Genomic DNA, 25,393 nt, shown 5'->3' with positions numbered 1-25,393 from the left:
ATAGATTAAAATCACAGATCTGAAGGTATATTGTGTAGTTCTCTGTGTTCATGGGTCGGCATGCTCATCGGGACTTTGTCGTTTGTAAAATCGTTACAGAAATTGCATCTCAAGTAAAATGCAATAGTGTGTTTCCATCTTACTCAATTGCTTTTTCTGGTTTTAGGCTGCTACGGTGTAGATGGGGAAAGTGATTCCATCATGAGTTCAGCTTCTGAAAATTCCACCGAGCCCTGGTTTTGCGATGCCTGTAAGTGTGGCGTATCCCCTAGCTGTGAGCTGTGTCCAAACCAAGACGGGATATTTAAAGAGACCGATGCTGGAAGGTAAGACACTCATTAACCACTTGTCTCTTGTGTGTTATTTCTAAATATTCCAATATCTTATCTGTATTTTTTACCAAATATCTGCACATATTTATTTTATTTTTTTTTCTGGGAAGTTAAAAAAAACTTTGCTAAAATAATAATAGGATAACTTCAAGACCTTGGACTATAAATTGTGGTTAATTGGCTACAATGAGACCACCAACTTAAATCAACCTCTTTCAACAGTTGTTGGCTCTGGGTACGCTTGCTATGTAGTACAATGAGCTGTAGTGTAATGAAACAATGTTTATTGACCATAGGGAACAATTAAACATTGCTGTCTGTATTGGTCAGAAATGGATGAAATGCTGAATTTTGAAATTACGCGTAAATGTTTGGTAGTCATGGATTTAGTACTATAATAGTACAAATTAAAGAGCGAGTAGCAAATGCTGTGCATTAGAGCTGAATATCTCTTGCATTTCTCTGCAGCAGGTTAGTATGTTAGGTAGGTGGCTCTGTAACTGACAGATAGTGACTGACAGACTTGCGGTGTAGAAGTGTACTGTGTGAATTGGTGGATTTATACACAAGAGCAGGATCAGTGTTGACTAATCTGCTCAAATGATTGCATCCTCAGCTTTTTCATCTATGTCAAATCCCATTAGGAGATTGTCCAAAATATGTCATGATCTTTATGGGGTGTTTTTTTTTTTTTACCTTCATGGTTTTTTATTTAAAAAATTTAAATGTTGTGTTTTACCAGACCTTTAAAATCCATCTCTTCTGGAGAGCTATTCTAGCTACTAGACTTCAGTGGGATTCTCGCCTTTTGGTGTGTTTGTGTGTGTGTGTTATGCAGCCTACTTCCTCCTTAGTCCAGGCTAGACCTGTGGCAGTTTTCTGATCTAGCCCTTCCAACCCCTAGTTGTGCTAGGGAGCTTCTGAGATCACTATGAAAGAAACTTATTCTGACAATACAGGCAATTGGCCCAATATTACATTGTGTGCGGCCCGAAACTGGGCAGCACATTGGCTAAGTGTTTAGCACTTCTGCCTCACAGCGCTGGGGTCATGAGTTCAATTCCCGACCATGGCCTTATCTGTGAGGAGTTTGTATGTTCTCCCCGTGTTTGCGTGGGTTTCCTCCGGGTGCTCCGGTTTCTCCCACACTCCAAAAACATACTGGTAGGTTAATTGGCTGCTATCAAATTGACCCTAGTCTCTCTCTCTGCGTGTGTGTATGGTAGGGAATTTAGACTGTAAGCTCCAGTGGGGCAGGGACTGATGTGAGTGAGTTCTCTGTACAGCGCTGCGGAATTAGTGGCGCTATATAAATAAATGGTGATGATGGTGATAATGCTTGATAATAATCCACCAAAATTGATTGGATTGTTGCCGGACATGTTGGTAATTGCGGTTGTAAGATGACACGGTCATCCTCGCCAGCACTAACCAGGCTGATTCATACCAGGAGTCACTGGCCATTTAGCCTGAAGGGCTGAAAAGCTGGGCTACGTCTAATATGGCCACCTCCATCTATCGCAGAATTGGAAACTGACCTGAGTGACAAGAAGTAGAGTTGACCAATGTGCTATGAGCTTAACTGTTCTAATTACAGCCTCCTCTTCTTTGACTTTCCAGCAGAGCCCGCTAGTGCTAGTACAAGTGACTACTGGGGGTATATCAGGAAACGGTGGGGTTTACACCCTTTGATGCAGTAGTCTATGGTAAGATGTGTTTAACCATCTACCCTCTGCCAAAAGCGGAAATCTCTACAATATCTAGCAAAGCAAACGAATTATAGAGCAAATTGAATACTTGAAAATAATGGTTCATGCTCCTATCTGCCATTTCAAATTTCTGCTGCATCATTCTGTAAGGAACGACAAGAGGTCTTTATTAGCTTGCAGCCTTATAGGTAACACGCACACATGTTTTTTTAAAAACCATTTGGTTCACACACAGAGGCCTGACCAATGATGCTACTGCAAGCCTATAGGGGATCATTTCTGCCTTATCTTAATGTGCTTTTCAACAATCACAGCAGAAACTTAGTCGCTGACAACAAGCTGTGAGACAGGACATTCTCCATGTCACTTTACTTTTAAACACTGCAGCATTAACATTTACAAACCTTATGGCTTATGTTGAGTTCACTTTTAAAAATCAGGCCTTTTTAATTCCTACATGTTATATACACTGTGCTATGGATCCTGCTCCCCGCTCACTGTCTAATTCAACATCTGTCATCATATCTGTAAGTGAAATAGATGAGAAAGTAAAAGGGAGGATTATACTTCTCTGATTACCCAATTTGTCTTAATTACAAGATTTTGGACCATGTGCCACCAAAACAAACGAGCAAAGCTGTGTAAGGAACAGCTGAAAGCGCATCTGCACTGGAACTAGAAGACGTTCCCTTGCCTCATTTTAGAAAGTCTCGATCTGCAGTTTTCTCTAAGGCAGTCGGAACACAAAAGGAAAAGAAAAAAGAAAAAAGAAAGCCACACTCTCGTGTTGCAAAACAGCGTCATTAAATTTGTAGTATGGGCATGACATGTACAAAACCATTTGAAGAAGGTCAGTATGAAGGATGCAGCCAGCTGTTAGGTTTATCACAGATAAACTCCTACAGAGTGCCGCAGCATTTAATACACCAGTGGAGCATGAACGGAATGTGCAAATTAAATTGAGAAGCAGCTGCTTGTTGAAGATGTGTATCTTTATATTGAACTCTGCAGGATACACACCCGAGGTTGCATTAACCTCATATGATACATCTCAAAAGTAAAATTCTTGCCCCATTTGTTTTATTATTATTATTATTTGTTTTTCCTTTTTTTTTTTTTTATATATTTCATTTATTTTTTATAATGTTGGCAGCTAATTCTACCCCTCTTAGGTCTGTCTTGTAGATATCTGTTATGGCATGTTATTTCTATGAATCATTTATGCAGAAAATAATGATAGCTGTTTAGAAAGTCTTGTATTGTGATTTTAAGGCTGATGAACCGGTTGCCTCTGGATTTGTATTTAGTGAACCTGTTTACTACACACAACCTAGTTTTAGGGAGTTGAATTCATGTCTAAGAGAATCCAGCCTATCCGTTGCTGAGGAACCAATGGCATTGGCCTAGTGGTTGGCACTTCTGCCTCACAGCACTGGGGTCATGAGTTCGATTCCCGACCATGGTCTTATCTGTGTGGAGTTTGTATGTTCTCCCTGTGTATGTGTGGGTTTCCTCTAGGTGCTCCGCTTTCCTCCCACACTCCAAAAACATACTGGTAGGTTAATTGGCTGCTATCAAAATTGACCCTAGTGTCTCCCTCACTGTCTGTCTCCCTCTCCCTCTCTCTCTCTGTCTGTCTGTCTGTGTGTGAGTGTGTGTGTATTGATATTAGGGAATTTAGACTGTAAGCTCCAATTGGGCAGGGACTAATGTGAGTGAGCTCTCTGTACAGCCCTGCAGAATTAGTGGCGCTATATAAATAAAATGATGATGATGATACTGTGGGGGCAGCCATTGGGAAAGCTGTTTATTAGGAGTTGGTGACAGCACTTTGCAGCAAGTCAGTTTGTTAGGAACTTCTAAAGGCAGGAGGAAGACTTAACAATGTCGCGGGTTCCTAGTGAATTGATAGGCTGCATTCTCCAAAATATTAGTTCAGTTTACAAAATGGCTGCCTCCAGCATCCATTATACTTTAAAAAAAAAAACTTAAGCAAGGATGTGTTTATAGGAGGTGTTGAGAGTAACAGAGCAGTATAAAGTGTTGTTTTATGTTGTGTAATGTAGAAATTAAAGCTATATCAGTGACATTGCATATTTATTAATCTCATGCTCATGGAAAAATGCTTATTGTAATGTTACATAATTCAGCTCAAAAATCCAGTTAGTTGTTTCAAATCATTTTTGTTCCCATCAGTGTGTTATAAGCTTCGTACGTCCCCAAGCCTTGCGGTAAGATACTTATGACCAGCCACAGTATATGAGTGTGGTGCAACATAACTCTTTGCTTTTAATTTTTAAGAAACACAATTGATATTTTTTTAAGTGATTTATTGTGCTTAATAGATACTTATAGCTGAAGCTTTCAATTTAGTTTTGGGTGGAGTGATAAGATGTAATAAAACACGTAGTTTTACTTAGCTTCGATTTGGCGATCCTCCAAATAATCTGCCAGTCTGCTCAAAGACTTCTACAGTCCAGCCTCGTGCTCCTCTCTCATGCTGTTGGGACTGTTTAAAACCGGTAAATTTCATGAATATCACTGCTGCTTGATTCAAAACAGGCTACAATGTTGTAGAAGGTGAGAAGAATGTAGCATTGACGCATTTGAAAGGCATCTGCTGCATTGGAGGATCGCTGAACAGTAGTCTAGTAAAGCTGTATTTTATCATATGTTAAAGAACTTGACCCACAACTTAATCCTAATTTTTGTATTGATATCTGGAGGTGAGTCAGTTTCAGTAAAATATTTAAATATGTTCTTATGATTTTTGGTGGCAGTACCTCCATATATAGTGTTATGGAGCCCCCTTTCCTCCTGATTAGTAAAAGATCCCTGTCTGATACCCGCTTTTGTGAAATATTACCACCCTCTGAAGGCATACCAGCTGCAAGTGCCCATACGTCAGCACAACTCCAGAAGACTATGTATAGGATTCTATAAGCTGCATAAATAAAGGTGGATATAGCCTTTAGTTTATGGCTAGAGTTATTGCAGTGACTTGCTATGTGATTGTACCCGATACAACTGCTTGGAAGTATGGCATCAGTCTGGTTGGATGACCTATAAAGAAATGAAAAGTTGCTATAGCATGTGCGTGAAAGGATGGGGTTATCCTAAAAGGAACAAACACACAGAGAGATCCCCCAGCGCACTGTTATAGCCAGCAACAGATCTGCTATTTCTACTGTAGATAAAAATGCAAAAGTCTCAGTTGCACACATTTGCAAATGTATGTTTAAGCCATCCACCACTCCACGGTGCTTTTGCTAATAGGGTGGTCCTAACTCCAAACATTGAGTCCCATATATTTGAGCCATACATATATGTGTTTTTAAATTAAGAGCCAACTTACCAAAGAGGTACCCCAGAAACCTCCAAATAGCAATCCAATGTCAGCACTCCCCCTCAGCTACTGACACCAACATGCCTCTCGGACAAATAAAGAAATGAAAGTTGCTCAATCAATTTATAGGCTATAGCAGGTGCGTGAAAGGGTGGGGTTATCCTAAAAGGAACAAACACACGAAAAGAGGGGGAACTCTTTTCGTGTGTTTGTTCCTGGTTGGATAACCTGTCAATAAAAGTCACCAATGGGACCTACATGCTGAATTTCAGACCATTTTGGAATAGTGGCTAAAGGGGTCTATTACCATATAATGTTTATTTAAATTTAAATATTTAAGAAACACTTCATTAATATATGCTTATTATTGAAATTTACCATGTTTTATGATGGTGCTAGTAAGACATCATGTAGTACAGTTCCATTGTTTGCTTACTTTTTCTTACTGTGCTACCAGTGTTTTCATGTGAGCTATGGACAAGAGTAGTTTGATAATATTCAGGATATGATGTCACTTCCATCCAAATGTACAGCCAAATGCAGGCAGTAAACTGGCAGACACAACCCAATAACTTTGCTTATAAGCTGGGTAGAGGGAACAAATTATGACTAGCATATACATTCCTCTGTCCGAGCCTTAAAAAAGTGTTGCATTTCAGTAATAATCAGAAGCATTTGTTATCTGTCTTTAGATAGTTTATACAGGTGTAACTAATATTAAATTGCAGACAGAGTGAGGCAGGTTTGATAGTATTTTCTTTTGGCATGTTAATTGGGAGATCATGTTATAAGCTATACTCTTTAATATTCTATTCATCATCATCAACATTTATTTATATAGTGCCAGTAAATTCTGTAGCGCTTTACAAGTGGGGACAAACAGTAATAAATAATACTGCGTAATACAGGCAAAGAGGTGAGAAGGCCCTGCTCACAAGCTTACAATATATAGATACTCTGTCGTATTATATTGATGGCTGTAGTTGAGTCTCTTTATGTTTTGGGCACCATTCTCCTAGTTATGCTCCGCCAGTGAATTGAGCTTGGGTGTGGTGTGCTACCGGCTGAACGTAAAGTGAGCATGTGTATATACCCAGAGGGGGCTGGTGCACGCCAACCTTAATTCATTCCATTTCTCCTCTGTTCTGTTTTTAACAAGTAAAAGGAAACCAAAGCTCACATTATTCCCTATGCAGAGCTGCTGGTACGTTGTAAACGGCCGATGATGTGATGGAACTGTGATAAGTGTAGAGCAAGTTTTACTGCCCCTGTCCTTGTTACGCCATCCGCTTTATAAAGAGAACGCCCTATTCATTGCATTGGTTGCTCTGCATAGATATCAATGATCTTGGGGTAGGATGCGTTCTCTTGTCATCCACCAAACCCATAACCCATTTTTTAAGTATACTTCAACAGAAGAGCGTAGTGCTCAGCCAAAACGACTTATGCCTGACGCTATTTTCATAGTATTTGCATCCCTCCACTGTATGTTTGGTTTGCACCTACAACTTGAGATGTGAAAGGGTTTGTGTATGTTTTACATTCCATTAAAGCAGAAAATTTTTGTTTATTTTAAGTTGTTTTTCTTTCCCATAAGCTTATATAAAATATTAACGTTGTGAGTTGGTTTAATTTGTTATCCAGGTTCTGTTTATATCTGTGAGCACCACGTTGGGTAATATGAACTTGGAGACCGTCTAGCTTGGATTTAGTTGTCATTTTACAATTTAAAAGTTGTTTGTTTTTCCCGTAAACTGTACTGGGTAATATTTGTGTACAGCACAGGGACAAGATGGGGGATCATCTGGCTTAACCTGTCTTTTTTACCTTCTAGATGGGTCCACATTGTTTGTGCCCTTTATGTCCCAGGTGTGGCTTTTGGGGATATTGACAAATTGCGTCCAGTAACCCTAACAGAAATGAATTATTCAAAGTATGGTGCTAAGGTGAGTAGCCTTGTTCTGTGCAGTTTTCTTTATAGATGCTAAAAATCATGGGGGTAGCCGTGAAGGGAAGGAGGTAGGAGTACTTCTTACCTTTTTGACTTTCGAATAAGTAGGTCGGAAGGACCGGTGGGTGCTTAAGTACATGTTTTATTTTTCGATCGCTGGTCCTTTAATGGATAAGAGGCTTCTGCCAACACAATCTAGCGGAATGTTGCACATGTTGAAATATTACATTAAAGTCGGTTTGTTCTGCAGGAATGCAGCTTTTGTGAAGATTCCCGATTTGCCAGGACGGGAGTCTGTATCAGCTGTGATGCGGGAATGTGCCGCGCTTTCTTTCATGTCACTTGTGCCCAGAAGGAAGGCTTGCTGTCTGAAGCCGCAGCGGAAGAGGTAAATTAATAGACACGCTTCTTTTGAAGATTGCTTATGAAATCTCTTAAGTGAAAAATAAAAAAAGACACCATACATCCATACTGATAAAACTTAAACTGGGTTGTAGACACATGTTAAGTGTAGTTCATTGAGATGAAAGCCCTTTTCGTTTTAACAGCGTGCACTTTGTTACTCTGCAATTGATTTCAGGAAATTGAAGGTCTGTTTTATTTATTTATTTATTTATTTAAGAAAATCTCCCAGCATAATAATAAATCAATGGGAAGCCCAGCATACTCCCAACTAATAAAACAGTGTCCGCACCCCTGCCACTCGTGGGACATCCACTTTTGTCCAATGCTCATACAGTCACCTTTTCAGCTTCAAAATATTCACGAGGCGGTACCTGGATAATTGGCTGCAGTGGTGTGTATCCCATGAATACAGGTGACCCCTGTTTTTTAGTAGATGATGAGAAAGAGATTGCGTAATGACATACACTATGTGGCATCCAGAGTATGTCGACCCCAGAGCATCACATCCTTATGTGCTTGTTGAGCATCTCATTCCAGACATCAATATGCAGTTGTTCCCCCCCTTTGCTGCTATAACAGTCCCCACTCTTCTGGGAGGATTTCTACTAGATTTTGGAACATGGCCGCGGGATTTCGCATCCATTCAGCCGCAAGTGCATTAGTGAGGCCGGGCACCGATGTTGGGCGATAAGTCCTGGCTCACAGTCAACGTTTCAATTCATCCCAAAGGTGTTCGGTGGGGTTGCGGGTCCGGGCGCTGTTGCGGCCACTCAAGTTCTTCCACACCAAACTCTGGAAACCATATTTTGATGGACCTCGCTTTGTTCGGGGGCATTGTTATGGTGAAACAGGAAAGGGCGATACTATTGCATTCTGGTAGTAGGAAGCGTTCTCCTGGCATCCACCAAACCCAAATTCCTCCATCAATACTGCAAGATGATTAAATTTCAGTCATCACTGCAGAGCGTATTACCACTGCTCCCAAGTCCAATGGTGGTGTGCTTTACGTCACTCCAGTCAACGTTTGGAGTAGCGCATTGCGGACTAAGGCTTGTGTTCGGCTACTCAGCCATGGAAAACCCACTCCATGGACTTCCCAACAAACCATTTTTGTGCGGACATTGCTTCTAGAAGCGGTTTGAAACTCTGTAGTGAGTCTTGCAACCAGGGACAGGATTTTTACACCCTACATGCTTCTGCATTTGGCGCTCGCTTGTGTGGCCTACCGCTTCCCGGCTGAGCTGTTGTCTCCACTTCGCCATAACAGCACTTGCAGCTCACTGGGGCAGCTCTAGCAGGGCACAAATGTGACAAACTTACTTATTGGAAAGGTTGAATCCTGTGGCAGTGCCACATTGTAAGTCGCTGAGCTCCTTAGTACGACCCTTCTACTGTTAATGTTTTAATATGGAGATTGCATGGCTGTGTGCTGGATTTTATGCAGCTGTTAGTGCTGGTTGTGGCTGAAATGGCCAAACATTAATTTGAAGGGGCGTCCACATACTTTTGGCCATGTAGAGTATTATTCTTCCTTCAGCCTCACTGTTTGTAATGAAGCGCTACTGTATAATTTGTAGTACTGTGGCAATTGAGTACAGAGATTTACTGGAGATTATGGCTGTAAGGAGTTCTTAAGTTATTCTTCTATTATTTTCTTTAACTATTACACTATTTTACTTTTACTCTATAATTTCACATTCAGTGGCAATTAAATTCAGTTTGTTTTACTCTTTAATTAGGACATTGCAGATCCTTTCTTTGCTTACTGCAAGCAGCACGCAGACCGGTTTGACAGAAAATGGAAAAGAAAAAATTATTTGGCTTTGCAGTCTTACTGTAAAATGTCCTTGAAAGAGAGAGAAAAACACCTCACCCCAGAAGCACAGGTATTAATGCCACCGACTGTGATGTATGAGAAAAGGCATTGCATACCTAGAGATGGAAATGTAAGTCTAGAGCTAAGGTCATTTCATTCAGTGGGGAGTTGTAATGTTTACCTTTGATCTCATGAGATTTGAACTGAAGTATATATTTGGTCTGCATACGATTACACCGACTTCATTAAACCTCTGAATGTCAATCTCAAGCTTTTTATAGGATATCATGACCGCATTATTCATATCCATTATTATTATTATTCACTTTTAATGTCTAACCCATAAACGTCAGAGTTGGACAAGCCAGTTATTGATAACCTGTACTTGCTGCCTACATGCAATAAAGGCAGCCATTTTGTGGCCTAAGCTAACATTTATGAGAATCTCTTTACTAGGGATATCACTGATGCTGCCCATGAAGCATACCATGCAGGCAGCCATTTCGTGGCCTAAACCAATATTCTCGACAACCTGTTTACTAGAAACTGGTGACATCAATGAGGCTGTTCATGAGGAACACAGTGCTGGCAGCCATTTTGTGGCCTAAACCAATATTCTCGAGTACCTGTTTACTAGGAACTGGTGTCATCACTGAAGCTGTTCATGAGGAACACAGTGCAGGCAGCCATTTTGTGGCCTAAATCAATATTTATATTCAGGCTATCAACCCAGGAAGAACTAAGGACATAACTGAGGTGGTTTGTCTCCTAAATATAAAATATAACTAAGGTGAAATAGGCAGCCTGCAAACCAGTCACCCTTTATTTGCAAATATTTATTGCTGCTTTAATAATGTTTTGGAAGGAATTCGCCTTCATCAGATTGTAATTAACGCACAGTCCTATTTTATTCTATGTTGTATAAATATAGTGCCTTAAGTAATGGGTCAGTCCTTAACCTGTCTTCCTCCAATATGTAATCTCTGTCCAGAACTGATATAATGAACTACTTTACCGCAAAATGAATGGATACAAACTCCTCTGTTGTCAAGATTAGGTATATTGTTTTAAAAACCGCAAAAACAAGCAGACGTATTGTTCTTGAATTTACCATAGACTTATAGATACAGCACAGCATAATTTAATACACTTGCGTTTAACCCTCCGATTTTGATTAATTTCTGAACTATTATGAATGACTTTATCTATTGAATCCCTGCGCCTGCGAGACTTCTCATGCGGCCCCCAGCTCTTTCCTGCTTTATTGTCAGATTTCTGTGTTATAGCTTGTAACACTTGTTTAACATGCTGCTGTAACACTTGTTTAACATGCTGCTGTAACACTTGTTTAACATGCTGCTGAAATGTTATTACAGAGAGGTAAATGTATTGCTTTAGCTTATTGCTGAGATAATGGGTGATGTGCGGTCCTTTTGAAGGTTAGAGGGCCACACCATGCTCCCCCCTCCTCCAAGGTGTTTAAGGTTGCCCTTCACTGCACTTATACTTTTATTCACTTAATTCTGCACTGGAACTCACAGAACACTTTTGGATTTTACTAGAATGATTCTTACACTCTGAGTGGATGTTTACCAGAATACAGACTATTGGAGGACATTGTAAGCCAATGGTGGCAGTTATAGGCTTAGAAAAGATAATGATGCTAAGACCAGCAAGAGCCAATGCAGACCCTTTCCATTGAAAACATATTTTATTATACAGGGTAGTTTGTAGGCTGTACTAGGATGGGATTTGTGTGTGTTATTCTGTGTATATTCATTGTATGCTATACAGTATTGAAATGTGATGTGGAATTTGACAAATAATAAGGGTGGTTTGGCACAATTGAAAATCCTGTGTTTTCCCACACGGAAATCCCCTTTGTACTGTACCTTGTACATTTGGGATCCTCGCCCTCTCCAAAATCTTGTGCTTGTTGCCGAGTGTGTCATTGGTCTTACTCACCCCCTGTAAGGCAGTTATTATGTATTTACTGAAGCTCAGTATTCTTTGTGTAGTTCTACGAACCTCTCCCCTTTTCTGTTGTTCTTCAGGCTCGTATCTCCACCAGATTACAACAGTACCGTGTGAAGTCAGAGCTAGCTCGTAATACAAGGCCTCAGGCCTGGGTTCCAAGAGAGAAGCTACCTCGTCCGCTAACCAGCAGCGCCTCCGCTATACGTAAACTAATGCGCAAAGCGGAACTGATGGGGATCAGCACGGACATATTCCCCGTGGACAATTCGGACACTAGTTCCAGTGTGGACGGAAGACGGAAACACAAGCAGCCCGCTCTAACCGCTGACTTTGTGAACTACTATCTGGGTAAAAGGATTTTGTCTTATAACAAGCGCTTGTAGTTCATTTTCTGGGTTATTCACAGGACTTTCTGCATTATGTCTGCTGTTGTCTGCATGATTCTTTTTTTATTGTATCCCAGAATCCTCTTGGGTCTTTGGGTCAATCAGTTGACAGCAGGCCAAACAAAAAGCCTATTTCTGATTTGGTCATTAAGTGGATCACGGTCTGGGCCCTCAAGTAGCCGTTACAATTTTCAGTAATTATTTTTCTTTGTTGTTGTTTCAGTTGATGGATGGTGGGTAGCTGGTATTGAAATATCTCAATAAATTGCATCGTTTTTATAATGCAATTAAACCTATTTCCTAGAATCCCATCCCTAAAAGGTCACACGCGCTTCCAAATAATATGTTTACTGATAAAATATAATGTAGTAAAAGTAACTGCCAGCACAATGTATTCAATCTGTTTCATAAAATATAATTTAACTAACTAGGCCAGCGCTTACATATTTTCTGCTAGGAAGCAGGCAGCGTAAGCCCAAAGTTTCCTGGTCTAAAATATCGTAAGTGACTTTGTGTCGCTAATCTTACAGTTGTCAAGCAAGAGGTGTAGTCAGGAACCATTATATTCTCCACATATACAACAAGCTAGGAGCTTTGCAGCAAGCCATTAAATATTATTATTATTATTATCGTTGATTTGTATGAGGCTACAGAGCTCCTCAGCTCCTAACATAATTATAATCAATACTTAAAGTATTCTGTTAAAATAATTTGCTTTGCTTCATTAGAATAAATTATTAATTGCTGGTTTTTATAAATTGCACAGTGTCAATAGCGCCATTCTTTGGTAATCCATGACAGCCAATCAGATGTTAGCTTTGATCACACATGCAAGTGATACTAAGGCATGCGTTACTGCTCAGTATCGGCTACAGGGTGCACACGCTCTCTGTAAGACTAAGGGCTAGATTTACTAAGCTGCAGGATTGAAAAAGTGGGGATGTTGCCTATAGCAACCAATCAGATTCTAGCTTTCATTTATTTAGTACTTTCTACAAAATGACAGCTAGAATCTGATTGATTGCTATAGGCAACATCCTCACTTTTTCAAACCCGCAGCTTAGTAAATCTAGCCCTAAGTATGCATTTACATTTGAGAAGTGCATTTGCGTGTTTTTGTCGCTATTTTTTTATTTTTTTTATCTATTTCTAATTAGAGAGGAACATGCGTATGATGCAGTTGCAGGAAAATATGGCTGAGCAAAAGAATATTAAAGACAAACTAGAGAATGAACAGGAAAAACTTCACATTGAATATAACAAGGTTTGTACTGCACGTCTTCTGTTTGTGATCGTCATCATATCATGCAAAGTCTGACGCCGCTAATTATGCATAAATGTGGGCGTGGCTTCCAGGGAAACCTCATTCTGTTGGATAGAGGCTCAAAACACACTTGGGGGTATATTTACTAAACTGCGGGTTTGACAAAGTGGAGATGTTGCCTATAGCAACCAATCAGATTCTAGCTGTCATTTATTTAGTACATTCTACAAAATGACAGCTAGAATCTGATTGGTTGCTATAGGCAACACCTCCACTTTGTCAAACCTGCTGTTTAGTACCCCATGGAATCTTATTGCTCACTGTGCGAAGTTCAAAGCACTAAACTACAAGTAAACTCTGATTTATGTACACTTGGCTGTGAAGGATTATTTCTCAGTAATCCCATTTTGATATCTGCTTTATCAGCTATTTTGCAATGAAAAGTCTTAAACTTTTATATATCCATCTTTCACATGGACCATCGATAACTCAGTCGTTACTGATACCCCTTCTGTGTGTGTGTGACTGTTTTTAGTTGATGATATTAAGCTTGACTTAAAAAAACATCCATTGTTGTGTGTGAAGGTCGTCTTAAGTGTTCGGTCTACAGTGAGAATGGTTTGTAAATGTTTGCAATGTCTGGCTACATAACTATTTACTGGTCATTAAGGAGCATAATTGCACATTTGAAACCTCTTAGGCCCTCTGTAATGTCTTGCTATATTAAATTAAGATTCTACAATAAAGACGCTGTTAGAACAGAGAGGACAACAAACTCGCATACAAAATGTTTATGAAATCAAGAATACATAAGATGGTTTTCAGGGCTTGTTTTAAAGACTCTGTGTGTTCCATTTTTAACTGTGCCAGACACTTAATAGCAATTAAGCAGCAATTAATATTGCAATTATCTTACCATTTGAATGTTCACAATTCAGTACATGATTTTTGTAGGTTTTTTTTAGTGTCTTATTTGTCAAATGCTGTAACTATTACCGCACATAAATGATATAATTATTGTTTGATTTTTTTAGCTGTGTGAAGCCTTGGATGATTTGCAGAATGCCAATGGCAATTTGAGGAACGATGGGCAGAGTTTGTGGGTTATGATGTGCAAAATCACCGGACAGGTATGTCATTTATTTTACAATGTGTGGCTGATAGTACACGGGGCGATTTACTAAAACTTTTAAAAAGGAAAAGTGGAGGTGTTGCCCATACGAGCCAATCAGAGTCTAGCTATCATTTTCTAGAGTGTACTGGATAAATGAGAGCTGATTGGTTGACATGGGCAACACCTTAACTTTTCCTTTTTCTTGAAGTAGATACTCTCTAGCTGGTATTGTTAAAATTGAAGTATGCTCCCATAATGAAGTCCATCTGCGTTTTTTGTTCCTTAAGTGTATTTGTGTTTGCCTACAATGACTGTAATGCATTTGATTACTAAACACTGATGGTGTAGCATAGTACTTACCTGACGTAATCTACTTTTTGGAAAGCGTTCTGTTATATCATCAACATTTATTTATATAGCGCCAGAAAATTCCGTAGCACTTTACAATTGGGATATCTGACTATTCAGTTATCCATTTTATAGACCTGGGGGCATATTAACTAAACTGCGGGTTTGGAAAAGTTGAGATGTTGCCTATAGCAGCCAATCAGATTCTAGTTTCATTTATTTAGTGCATTCTAAAAAAATGACAGCTAGAACCTAATTGGTTGCTATAGGCAACACAAACCCGCAGTTTAGTAAATATACCCCCTGGTCTGAAGACATAAGTTGCTGATTAAGGTATAGACAGCACGGTGGCTCAGTGGTTAGCACTTCTGCCTCACAGAGTTGGGGTCATGAGTTCGCTTCCCGACCATCTGTGAGGAGTTTGTATGTTCTCCCCATGTTTATGTGGGTTTCCTCCAGGTGCTCCAGTTTCCTCCCACATTCCAAAAACATACTGGTAGGTTAATTGGCTGCTATGAAATTGACCCTAGTCTGTGTGTCTGTCTGTCTGTGTGTGTGTGCGTTAGGGAATTTAGACTGTAAGCTCCAATGGGGCAGGGACTGATGTGAGTGAGTTCTCTGTACGGCGCTGCGGAATCAGTGGCGCTATATAAATAAATGGTAATGATGATGATTATCTAATGGTAAATGATATAAACCTTACAGGTGTGTGTTTATTCATATTAAATACTATAGTTTGTTAAACGTGTACAGTGTCCGTTTTATAACTCAGTTGCTGACGTGGAGCTACCAGTGACTGCTATTGTAGTTACCAATCGAGCTTGTATTAGATTTGTTAGTAATAACCGTAGGGTAGACCTCTCTTACGGGGAGAGTCAATTAGCCGCGAAGTGTCCAGAACGTCCGCGGTGGAGATTTGACAGAAATCTCCGCTCATTTTTTTCTTGGGCCCCTACTGCTCGTCTTAGGCCTTGAGTTTGTTTCCAACTATGTTGCTCTCTGTTGGCGTCAGTATGTTACCCGCGTGTTGGCACACTGTACCTGTCCGGATGCTTCGGTTCACTGTCTGTGGTAGGGTTATTCAGTTGTAATCTCTGAATAATATTCTGATTATTATATTACTGCAGAATATGTTTGCTCTATATACATAAAGAATAACAATAATACCACTGGCTGAGCTCTGTACCTGGTGTATTTTCTGTCGTCTGATTAAAGGCACTTGTGACTTTTAGAATTACCTTTCACTTTATCATTATACCTCCGCCACATCCACAGTGATGGGCTCCTTTCCACTCATGATAGTGGAAACTGATACCTTTTCGTACTCAGCAGACCCTTTACATTATGGGGAAATAGAGTCAAAAGGATGAAGAACGTTGATAATGGCCAAAACAGAAGACCTGAATCGTATATGTCTATTGTGAAGTAGACTCCGAAAGATGTATCATACATGCCAACTTTTAAGATTTCTCCCCCGCAATTAAGCCCTGCCCCTCCATTCACTGCCGTGAATTTCAGCAAATGCGGGAGCTTTGCCTACTCTTCCGGGAGTCTGTGAGGACTCCCCGAAGTTCGGGAGCCTCCCGGGAATTCCGGGAGAGTAGGCAAGTATGAGATGCATGTTTGAATCGTATATGCTAGATAGGTAAAGATGTTTTTATAAAATAATATATCACTTGTAGCAGAGCCTTTATATCGGGGTGCGTATATTCCTGAGATTAAACTCAATTATAAGCAGATTAGCTGTAGAGCTGACCCATGGAGTCACTGTCCTGGCTGGCCACGTTGGGTGACGAAACTGAATGAGGTCTGTCTGTTCGGCACTAGTGCCGAGTGGCTGGATCACTTCCGGTGTTGCTGAAGACTTTTAACGCACACTTACACTGGCACCATTACACAATAATAATGGTTTGAATCCCGCTAAGGTCGTTCTTGGACATGGCTGTAGTTTTGGGCCGCACATTTGGAGATGTAGGGCCAGTGCTTAGATATAGAATGCTTCATGTCTAAGCTTGAACATCCTGCACGTAGCGTTATCAGCACTCTGCAAACAATCTTTTGGCATTGAAATAGTCACAGTGGCAGCATCGACGTTTATATTCAAGGTGCGACCCAAAACTACAGAGCAGGGTTTGGCATAAAATGGCAGACAAAAACACGTAGCGATGTTCCCCGGGCCAAGTTGTCGCCTTAGTGGGTGTTAGGATTTTGACGACGGTTTGAAGCTGTGTCGTCTCCATGCCTGAAAGAATACTTTTTCGGGAGAGAAAGTGGATGATTAATGTAACCATAATCAGTGCTCTCCTGTCATCCTCTGCAGCTGAACTGATAAAAGGACAGCAGTTCTACGGGCATCTAGGGAGTGTGTTAGATTAGACTCATTTTCTAATAACATTCCGTTAACTAGGATATTTGTCAGTAGGTATTCGGTGAGGTAGCCTCCTGCTAGGGACGTTCATGAGTGTTTATTTTTTTTACGCGTTCTGCGCTCGTATAAGACGTGAGTGGAAAGCATGAAAATGAAATGAAATCGAACAGTACTATGCCTGTGGCAGGTACGTTAGCTTCTGCAGGTACTTTAATTCAAAAACATCCTTAATCACGCTCAAGGTATCTCATACGGATCTCTGTACTTATTCTACATTTCTATTTTTTTGTCAACAACATTTAATAGGACTAAGCAAAGCTTTTAAATAGATATTTGAATACAGGGCTTTAAGTGACTTGTTGAATTGACAGGCAATATTTTTTTTATGAATATTGGCCCAGGCTACAAAATGGCTACCTCTGTGTTTTCACTATGACTCCTAGTGAATCATTCGGCTGTATTCTCATGGAAATTGGGTCAGCCCACAAAATGGCCGCTTGAAAGTACCTCAGACGATTGTTCCTAGTGAATTGCATTCTTCGGCATTCTTGTAAATGTTTATTCTGTATTACAAAATGGCTGCCTGTGCGCTATGGCTAACAATTAAATGCCATTTCTGTATCTTAAATATTTCTGTTCAGTTTAACTGGGAAAAGCTTGGAATATTCTGGCAATGACAAAGAAAATACAACAAAAATTGTGTCATGGTGTAGGTTCATAGGTTCATCATGGTGACGATCTAAGTTTGTTGATTATGTAACTACCATCTGACCACATCGGAGGCAGCAATGTGTGCCTCGTGCCTCAGTGATGTCATCAGTCCCTAGTGATTTAATAAACTGCACACTCATGAATATTGGTTCACCTCCACAAAATGGCCGCCTCCCCCGCTGTCAGATTGCAGACACACTTACATGTGTCTGAACACGTCTCACTGTCGCGGCCAAATTAGATCCATCTTCTTGTTTACAGGTTTGTAACTTTCTTCCTAAATTCAGTGACCGCGTCAGCGGGTCGCCATCTATTTTTCTGATCCCCTTGGCAGCGAACACATTATCAGTGAAGCATTGCATAAATAGAAATGTGTTACCAGTGCGCTCTGCAGTTCAGCGTTGCACACAAAAAAAAAAAAAAAAAAAGAAAGAGAGAAAAAGCCGTTCCTTGACTACTTTGATTTTTCACAAAAAAAAAACCCACGTTGCTTGAAGGCAGCCTGACATTTCCCTGCTCAGCCTTTCCATTGATTTAATCAGCCAGTGTGAAATTCCATTGGCTATGCCAATTTGGCTACAGCTGTCTTGGCTACAGGTCTTTTCCTTATAGAGCAGCTTTTCTGATAATTACAGTCACCAACGAGGATATTTTACATCCATCAACACAGAAGGGTGAAAACTTTGAGGAAAAAAGCTAAAGCCTAACAGCTCAGGGAAAATACCAACGTCTATAATAGGAAGGCTGCTGATATTTGTGTATAGGTAAATGTCTCTTTGTGCATACGTCCTATATGTGTGTGTCTGTGCAATGATACAAGCAGGACCTGAATTCATTTACACAGCTTGCATGACATTTTATTTCCAGTTGGCTGAACAGATGTAGGCCCAACGGGCCCTTGAGAACTGACTTTGATAGATGGCTGCTGTCTGAGAAGCTAGCATACAGCAGATTAGTGGAAACCCGAAGAGAATCTTGTCTGCTTTGTAGAGAGTTTGGTCCAATAAGATAATTTTTCTAATTAACCTATGGAGCACTGATGTAGCGGGGCTGGAGAGGAAAATAAACGCTGTTCTTTTGTGAAGCAGACTGGAGAGTTTGTCTCATTCTGTTTCCTGGCCAAACAATGTCGACTTCCCACCCAAATGCAGGAGAAGACTGTGCAGCCATTTAGTATATTTGAAAGTGACATTTCACTGAGGGGCTGGGAGTAATGACTGGAGTAAAACATAAAGAATTCTATAATTGCCACTATGAAATTCTGATCCCCTTTTTTTTCCTTTCTTTTTATTTTGTCTTTTGCAGTCTTTATTTGGAGATTTCTAACAAATGCAAAAATAAATAACTAATACAAAAGCAGACAATCCTGGCATTGTAATGTGGAATGATGTTAAATGCCGGAGTAGATAGAACAAGGGTGGGCAGGACGGGGCCAGTTGGCGGAAGCTCTTTCCAGGAATACGTCGCTTCCTTCCTTGGAATCCTCATACTAATTGAGTTTAAGAACCTACTTTGGTTCGTTGGATGTGCCATGTCTAGTATTTGCCATGTCGGCTACTCGGGCATAACCAGCTTGTACTCATTTGTGTTACAGTCACTCCTTCTATCCCAAATAATATAAAACAAAAACAGTTAAACAATTAATATTTTTGAATCTCTCTTTAAGAGAAGGCGGCAGGGGGTTTAGCTGTTTCCAAAGTCTTGGTATTACAGAATTAGCTCCATTCAGAAAGGATGGAGTAAAAGTCTTTTATATGGACCAACAGGGGCTTCTGTTCATTGTAACTTCTTATTCCAGTTTGCTCAGTAGAGGCACTATACGTTTGCAGTCTGTGTCTGATACTTATTTTAGACTACTTAACCCCAAAAGGAACATTTTCCTGTATAAAACATATAGGTATAAAGATAATTCAGTGTTATCCGGATATTCCATTGGATCATTGTAAAGACTATTACTTACCCCCAATCTGTTACAGACATCTGATGCCACGTTCCATATCTTTGGGTTAGTGCATCCTGTGTTTCTTTCTCTAGACACGGAAGACCTGTGCACAATATGGATCATAAAATGCAAAGCCCATGCATGCAATCTGCTTTACATAACACAGGGACAAACAAAAATTGAATTATTCTATTTTTCGCATCCGTGTCTGTCTTGCGTTGTGTACAAGCATCTGTGTGAGACAAAAAATGGGTGGACATTTAGCCTTTAGGACATTGTCCTAATGGGATGAAAAGCAAAAAGCTGTAATTGTTATCGGTTAGATTGCTATGGTGTCACTGGCCCTGCCCATGTGTATGTCTGCTCCAGCCCACAAAGTGTATTACTTCCATGTAAGGCTGCAAAGCTGTCACTCACACTCTGCTGGCTCAGAATTGTTACATTCAGAAGCACCCAGCCAAGGTGTAGGATGTGAGATTGTTCAGTGCTGTCCCGTTAATATCTAGAGGCTGAACATGCTCCTAGGCAGGAGGACGACATTTGGGCATTTGATGGAGGCTCACTGTCCCAGTCCTACCTGCTGTTAACAATTGGGTTAATATGTGACTTCCTGAGAGGGGGTAACACAATGATATAGGACATATAGACTCCTGTTCATATTCATAAATGTGCAATGTTTATCATGTGTCAGTGTATTCCCACCAACAAGGTATATCTTCAGTGACCAACCCCTCCCCCCAATCATCATCATCATCAGTTATTTATATAGCGCCACTAATTCCGCAGCGCTGTACAGAGAACTCATTCACACCAGTCCCTGCCTCATTGGAGCTTACAGTCTGAATTCACACACACACACACACACACACACAGCGTTGTGAGAGTCCCATAGTGAAGTTGCTGGCGGCTGCACAGAAAATGCCATGTTTAGGGGCTAGGACAGTGATGGCTAACCTGTGACACTCCAGGTGTTGTGAAACTACAAGCCCCAGCATCCTTTGCCAGTAGATAGCTAGCTGATAGCTGGCAAAGCATGCTGGGGCTTGTAGTTTTACAACACCTGGAGTGTCACAGGTTAGCCATCACTGGGCTAGGAAGACCTGGTGCCGAGTACTCCCATTCTGCCGGGAGTTTCCCACATTTCTGCTAGTTAGGAGGTAGGTGGCCGGTGACTAGAAATTTACTATGTGTATGGAGGACACATTGTCAACTACTCACTATACACTGGAAAATATATCATATCACAGTACTAAGTAAAAGCTTTTTTTTCCTTGCACCGTTCCATTAAAGAGGGGTGAAAAGTATGTGTGTTAGGGCACATAGGGGCTAGTTCAGAAATAAAAATTTAAACTAGTGATAATTCTTTAAAAAATCTTTATTAAGAATCCACGTTATTAGCGAAATAAATAAACCTCATGTGAAAATGAAAAACCAGTAATGCTCTTCTCATACTCTTCTTCTTTAAACATCTTTAATGTTATATCCTATTATATGTGAAGGTGCACCTTCTCCAGAGACATTGAGTGACTAGATGATCATGCAATATAATTAAATGGAATTGATGACAAAATAATATATCGCTGGTTTAGTGGGCTCACCCAGTGCGGTACATGTTTGTTTGCTACCGTATAATGTTCGTCTATGTTTTCTTATTGCAGAAAGTGAATCTTCCCGGTATCCTTCGGGCACCAAAAGAAAGAAAACCTAGTAAGAGAGAGGGAGGAACGCAGAAGACGTCGCCACTGCCCGCGGTTCTCTACAGGTAATTGTTATCCATATTTTGATTAGCTTTGCAATTTCATTTTCCTCCACAAAAGGTTGTCAGTGTTTTAAATCAGACCAGCAGGACATAGGTTTGTCAGAGCAGCACGTTATCTGCTTGCCCAGTGTCGTGTTAATTCTTTTTTATAGCTGGAGGGCCGGTAACTCTACATTGGCGATTTATGCACCTTCTTGTGTCTCTTTTATTAAAGTTGTGGAATATGCAAGAAGAACAATGACCAGCATCTCCTCCTGCTGTGTGACACCTGTAAGCTGCACTATCATCTGGGGTGTCTGGACCCCCCGCTAACAAGAATGCCAAAGAAAACAAAGAATAGCTACTGGTGAGCGTGCTTGCAGAATATTGCTTCTCCTTTGATTACGGTCTGTATTGGTGTATTGTGTGTGTACAAGGATATTACAGTGTTAGACATATGTTGATGTTGGACTGGTGATGTGTCTGGATTACAGATCCCACACTCAGTCCCCTCTTGCACTGATCCCCGGCCATCTACAATAAAGGGGTGGGGCTTAGAGTGACACTCGTAATGTTGCGTGTCATTGACATACTGATGGAGAGGGGAGAACAGCAGAAAGAAGAAGCAGAAGTTGAGGATAGTGTAAACTGAATAGCCCAAGACCAGCTCACTAACTGTAATATTTGTTTTTTATTGTCAGTACAGTTTGTGTATTTTTGTCAGACCTCCCGGAATTCCCAATTTTCACAAGACTGGTTTTTGGAGGTCAAAGCAGGAGTGACCTATGGGAATTGTCTCACTGGCAATTGGCATGTCATTGGAGGATCAGGCACATTTTGGGTTGATCGGGGGTTTGACCTATGGGCATGGCATTGCAGGATTGGGCCCAGTTTGGGTTGATCGGGGGTGTGACCTATAGGCATGGCATTGAAGGATCGGGCACAGTTTGGGTTGATCAGGGGTGTGACGTATGGGCATGGCATTGGAGCATCGGGCACAGTTTGGGTTGATCGGGGGTTTGACCTATGGGCATGGCATTGGTGGATCGGGCACATTCTGGGTTGATCGGGGGTTTGACCTATGGGCATGGCATTGGAAGAACGGGCACAGTTTGGGTTGATCAGGGGTGTGACCTATGGGCATGGCATTGGAGGATCGGGCACAGTTTGGGTTGATCAAGGGTGTGAGCTATGTTATAAGGTATAATTTTGTGTCACTGCAGTGCTGCAGAGACTCTTTCTTCCCATAAAAAGACCCGATCTGTACAGGGTGCTCAGATGGTGCCAGTAATCTGGAGTCCCCCTGTAGTTGGGGGAAAGTTTTTTTTTTTTTGTTTTTTTTTCTCTTCATTCACTATCCAGGTGCATATGATGAAGAGTAGATGCATTTATATTTGCATAAATAACTATGTAATAAAATGATTGCAATACACAAAAGTCACCATCATAAAGGCAGCCCCAGTGCCCCCCCCCCCCCTCACTTTCATGGTACCTTATAGACAGAAATTAGGGTGGAAAGGTCTCTGTTGATATATTTCAGATATGTTCATTTAGATGTTTGTAAATGAAAACTTGTTTGTGTCTTGGATACAGTGATGTGAGGCTTGCAGGACCCCTCTGTACTTATTTGTAGAATTGAGCAATTCTTTTAATATTCAACTTGTGACCGATTCACAAATTCAGTCATGAAATGTGGAAATCCTGTTATTAATTTGTCATCTGTCAGTTAAAACAACATTTCCTAAAACTTTCTGTCCAGCTAGGGTCCTATACCCCCAGCGCTATCGTTCTCTCTTTATGTGACTTATGTGACTGGGGGCTAGCAAACGTGTATTCCAGCAATTTTGTTCAGCTTTTGTTTCACCCTGCAGTAAAATAATATTAACCACCTATTATCATATTAATTTGAGTGAGAAAGAATTGTTTTATAACAGACAATTTAAATAAAGTATTTGTAAATATTTTTTATCTAGTTTGATATTTGAGTATGAAACAGTTTATAAAATGGACAGATATCTTAAACAATTAGATTAAAGTTTATTAAGAGTTTGAACCAAATCTGCTGTGGTATTTGAGTGAAAAAGAAGCGTTTATAAGGCAGTTTAGTGTTGCAGTTAGAATAAAGTATATTAAAGGAATGTGAACCACATAACCACATCTCCTGTGATATTTATTTGAGTGAACAAAGAATTTTCAAAGTCTGGATAAAGACAAAGCACCAGCATTGCTTTTTTCTTTGTTGCAATCAGTATGTATCTATCAATCATTGTTGCTGTCCTGTTCACCACCAGCGCATGCATGGTTAGAAGATGTATGCATTTATGAATGTTGGATTTGGGAGGGTTGCAGTTTATTTATTTATTTCAATTACAATTATATCATTTATATCATGGTCACCCTAAGTGACAAGTGTGCTATTGTTTTGCAATCACATTTTTTATTTTTTTTTTAAAACTTGCCTAACAGGCAGAAAACTTTCTGGCTCTATAATTATAAAGTATATTCCAATAACCTGCAACTCCATTTATTGCGGTACTTTCTTTCCATGAAAAACAGGCATGTTTCACACAGGCAAATTTATTGTTCTATAAGGATAAGTTATTCCAGTAAACTATAGTTACATCTATGGTGGTATTCATTTAAGTGGGGGGGAAAAAAATCAATTATAAGACTGAATATATTCGGCCTCTGTGAGGATAAAGCGTATTCTGGGGCCATAGCTACTGCAGTAATTATATAAGTGGGAAAACAAGCATCTGGACAGAAATGGCAACTGTGAAATCTTTGCCTTATACAGTGTAGAGAGCATATCCTAGGTCAGTGTTGGCTAACCTGTGACACTCCAGGTGTTGTGAAACTACAAGTCCCATCATGCTTTGCCAATATATAGCAGCTTATTGCTGGAAGGGTATGTTGGGACTTGTAGTTTCACAACACCTGAAATGTCACAGGTTAGCCAACACTGTCATAGGTAGTGGCAAGTTAATGACTTTAATTTACAAGGCAAAATCTTCTGCCTTCCTCGAATTTTCATACAAAAATTAACAAAAAACCTCGCCCCCTATGCTTCACCCTGTGCCACCCTGCTCCCCTTTCCTAATTCCCCCAGCATTTCTTACCCTGTAGATAAGCAGCGGATAGAGGAGGGGATTTCCTCCTTGTCACTGATTGGCTGTGAGTAGAGCGCTCATGTGATGTCATCACTGTGCTGCACGTGATACCAGCTTATCAATGAATCACAGGAGCAAGCTGTTGAGGGTGGGGAGAGAAACTAATTACAGAGGAGGGGTGGGGCGGTAATATATTACTGAGCGGATTGGTTGCAATGAATAACAAGAGGAGACTGGTGGAGGAGAAATGAATTTACAGTGGAGGAGGGTATGGTTGTTGGTAGTAGGAAATGTACTACAGAATGAGTTAATATAAGTAAATATAAAATAACTGAAACTGGCCAATGCTGGAAATGCCTCTTCTTCCTAAGACCCAAACATCTGCTGTAATTAAAGTGTTTTAAATGCAGCTATGATATTTTTAGTGTACAGGTTTTCTTAGGAGCACGGATGTGCATTTAAATTTTAAATACAGCTTTACCTTAGGTGGTTTTTGTCCCCTCTTCACACACAAGTGTTTTCATTGTTATTTTTGTTTGTTTTGTTTACTCGCCCCTTAGTATTGCATGCGTGTGCCTTTTAAAAGTATATTTTTAGACTCTTTACTGTCCCTCAGAGCAGCTACTCCAGAAGGATAATCCATTTGTGTCATTTTGACAGCCTGAAATTGTGGAGCAGCAACTCTGTGATTTTTGTTCTGCCTTTTAAGTAAATTGAGAGAAGCATTAAGTGTCGTCTGGCTACAGGATAAAGAGGGTGCATCTCAGTTGGAGGCCAGGTAGAGTAGGTCAGGTACTTGCAGTCCTTTATTATTTTATCCCCAGAGTCCTCTTTTTTTAATCATGTTTTGTGGTCGGTTTATTTTATATTCCTCGC

At 40.3% G+C, this 25,393-nt stretch overlaps 1 protein-coding gene across 2 annotated transcripts in view; it reads left to right on the top strand.

Annotated features, from left to right (window-relative positions):
* Positions 1-25,393, top strand: part of PHF14 (PHD finger protein 14) — a 167,671-nt gene that overhangs the window by 24,431 nt on the left and 117,847 nt on the right. The window contains exons 5-13 of one of the 2 annotated variants that reach the window (XM_075211746.1): positions 167-326; positions 7,222-7,333; positions 7,589-7,726; positions 9,483-9,629; positions 11,614-11,884; positions 13,080-13,186; positions 14,221-14,316; positions 21,328-21,431; positions 21,643-21,774. In XM_075211746.1, coding sequence (XP_075067847.1) covers positions 167-326; positions 7,222-7,333; positions 7,589-7,726; positions 9,483-9,629; positions 11,614-11,884; positions 13,080-13,186; positions 14,221-14,316; positions 21,328-21,431; positions 21,643-21,774 — 1,267 coding nt within the window. Of the gene's footprint in view, positions 1-166; positions 327-7,221; positions 7,334-7,588; positions 7,727-9,482; positions 9,690-11,613; positions 11,885-13,079; positions 13,187-14,220; positions 14,317-21,327; positions 21,432-21,642; positions 21,775-25,393 lie in introns of both variants that reach the window. The other variant, XM_075211745.1, reaches the window with a different exon arrangement.

The sequence above is a fragment of the Mixophyes fleayi genome, chromosome 5, assembly GCF_038048845.1.
Source record: "Mixophyes fleayi isolate aMixFle1 chromosome 5, aMixFle1.hap1, whole genome shotgun sequence".
NCBI classification, from domain to species: Eukaryota; Metazoa; Chordata; class Amphibia; order Anura; family Limnodynastidae; genus Mixophyes; species Mixophyes fleayi.
This window is presented reverse-complemented; position numbering and strand designations above follow the sequence as displayed.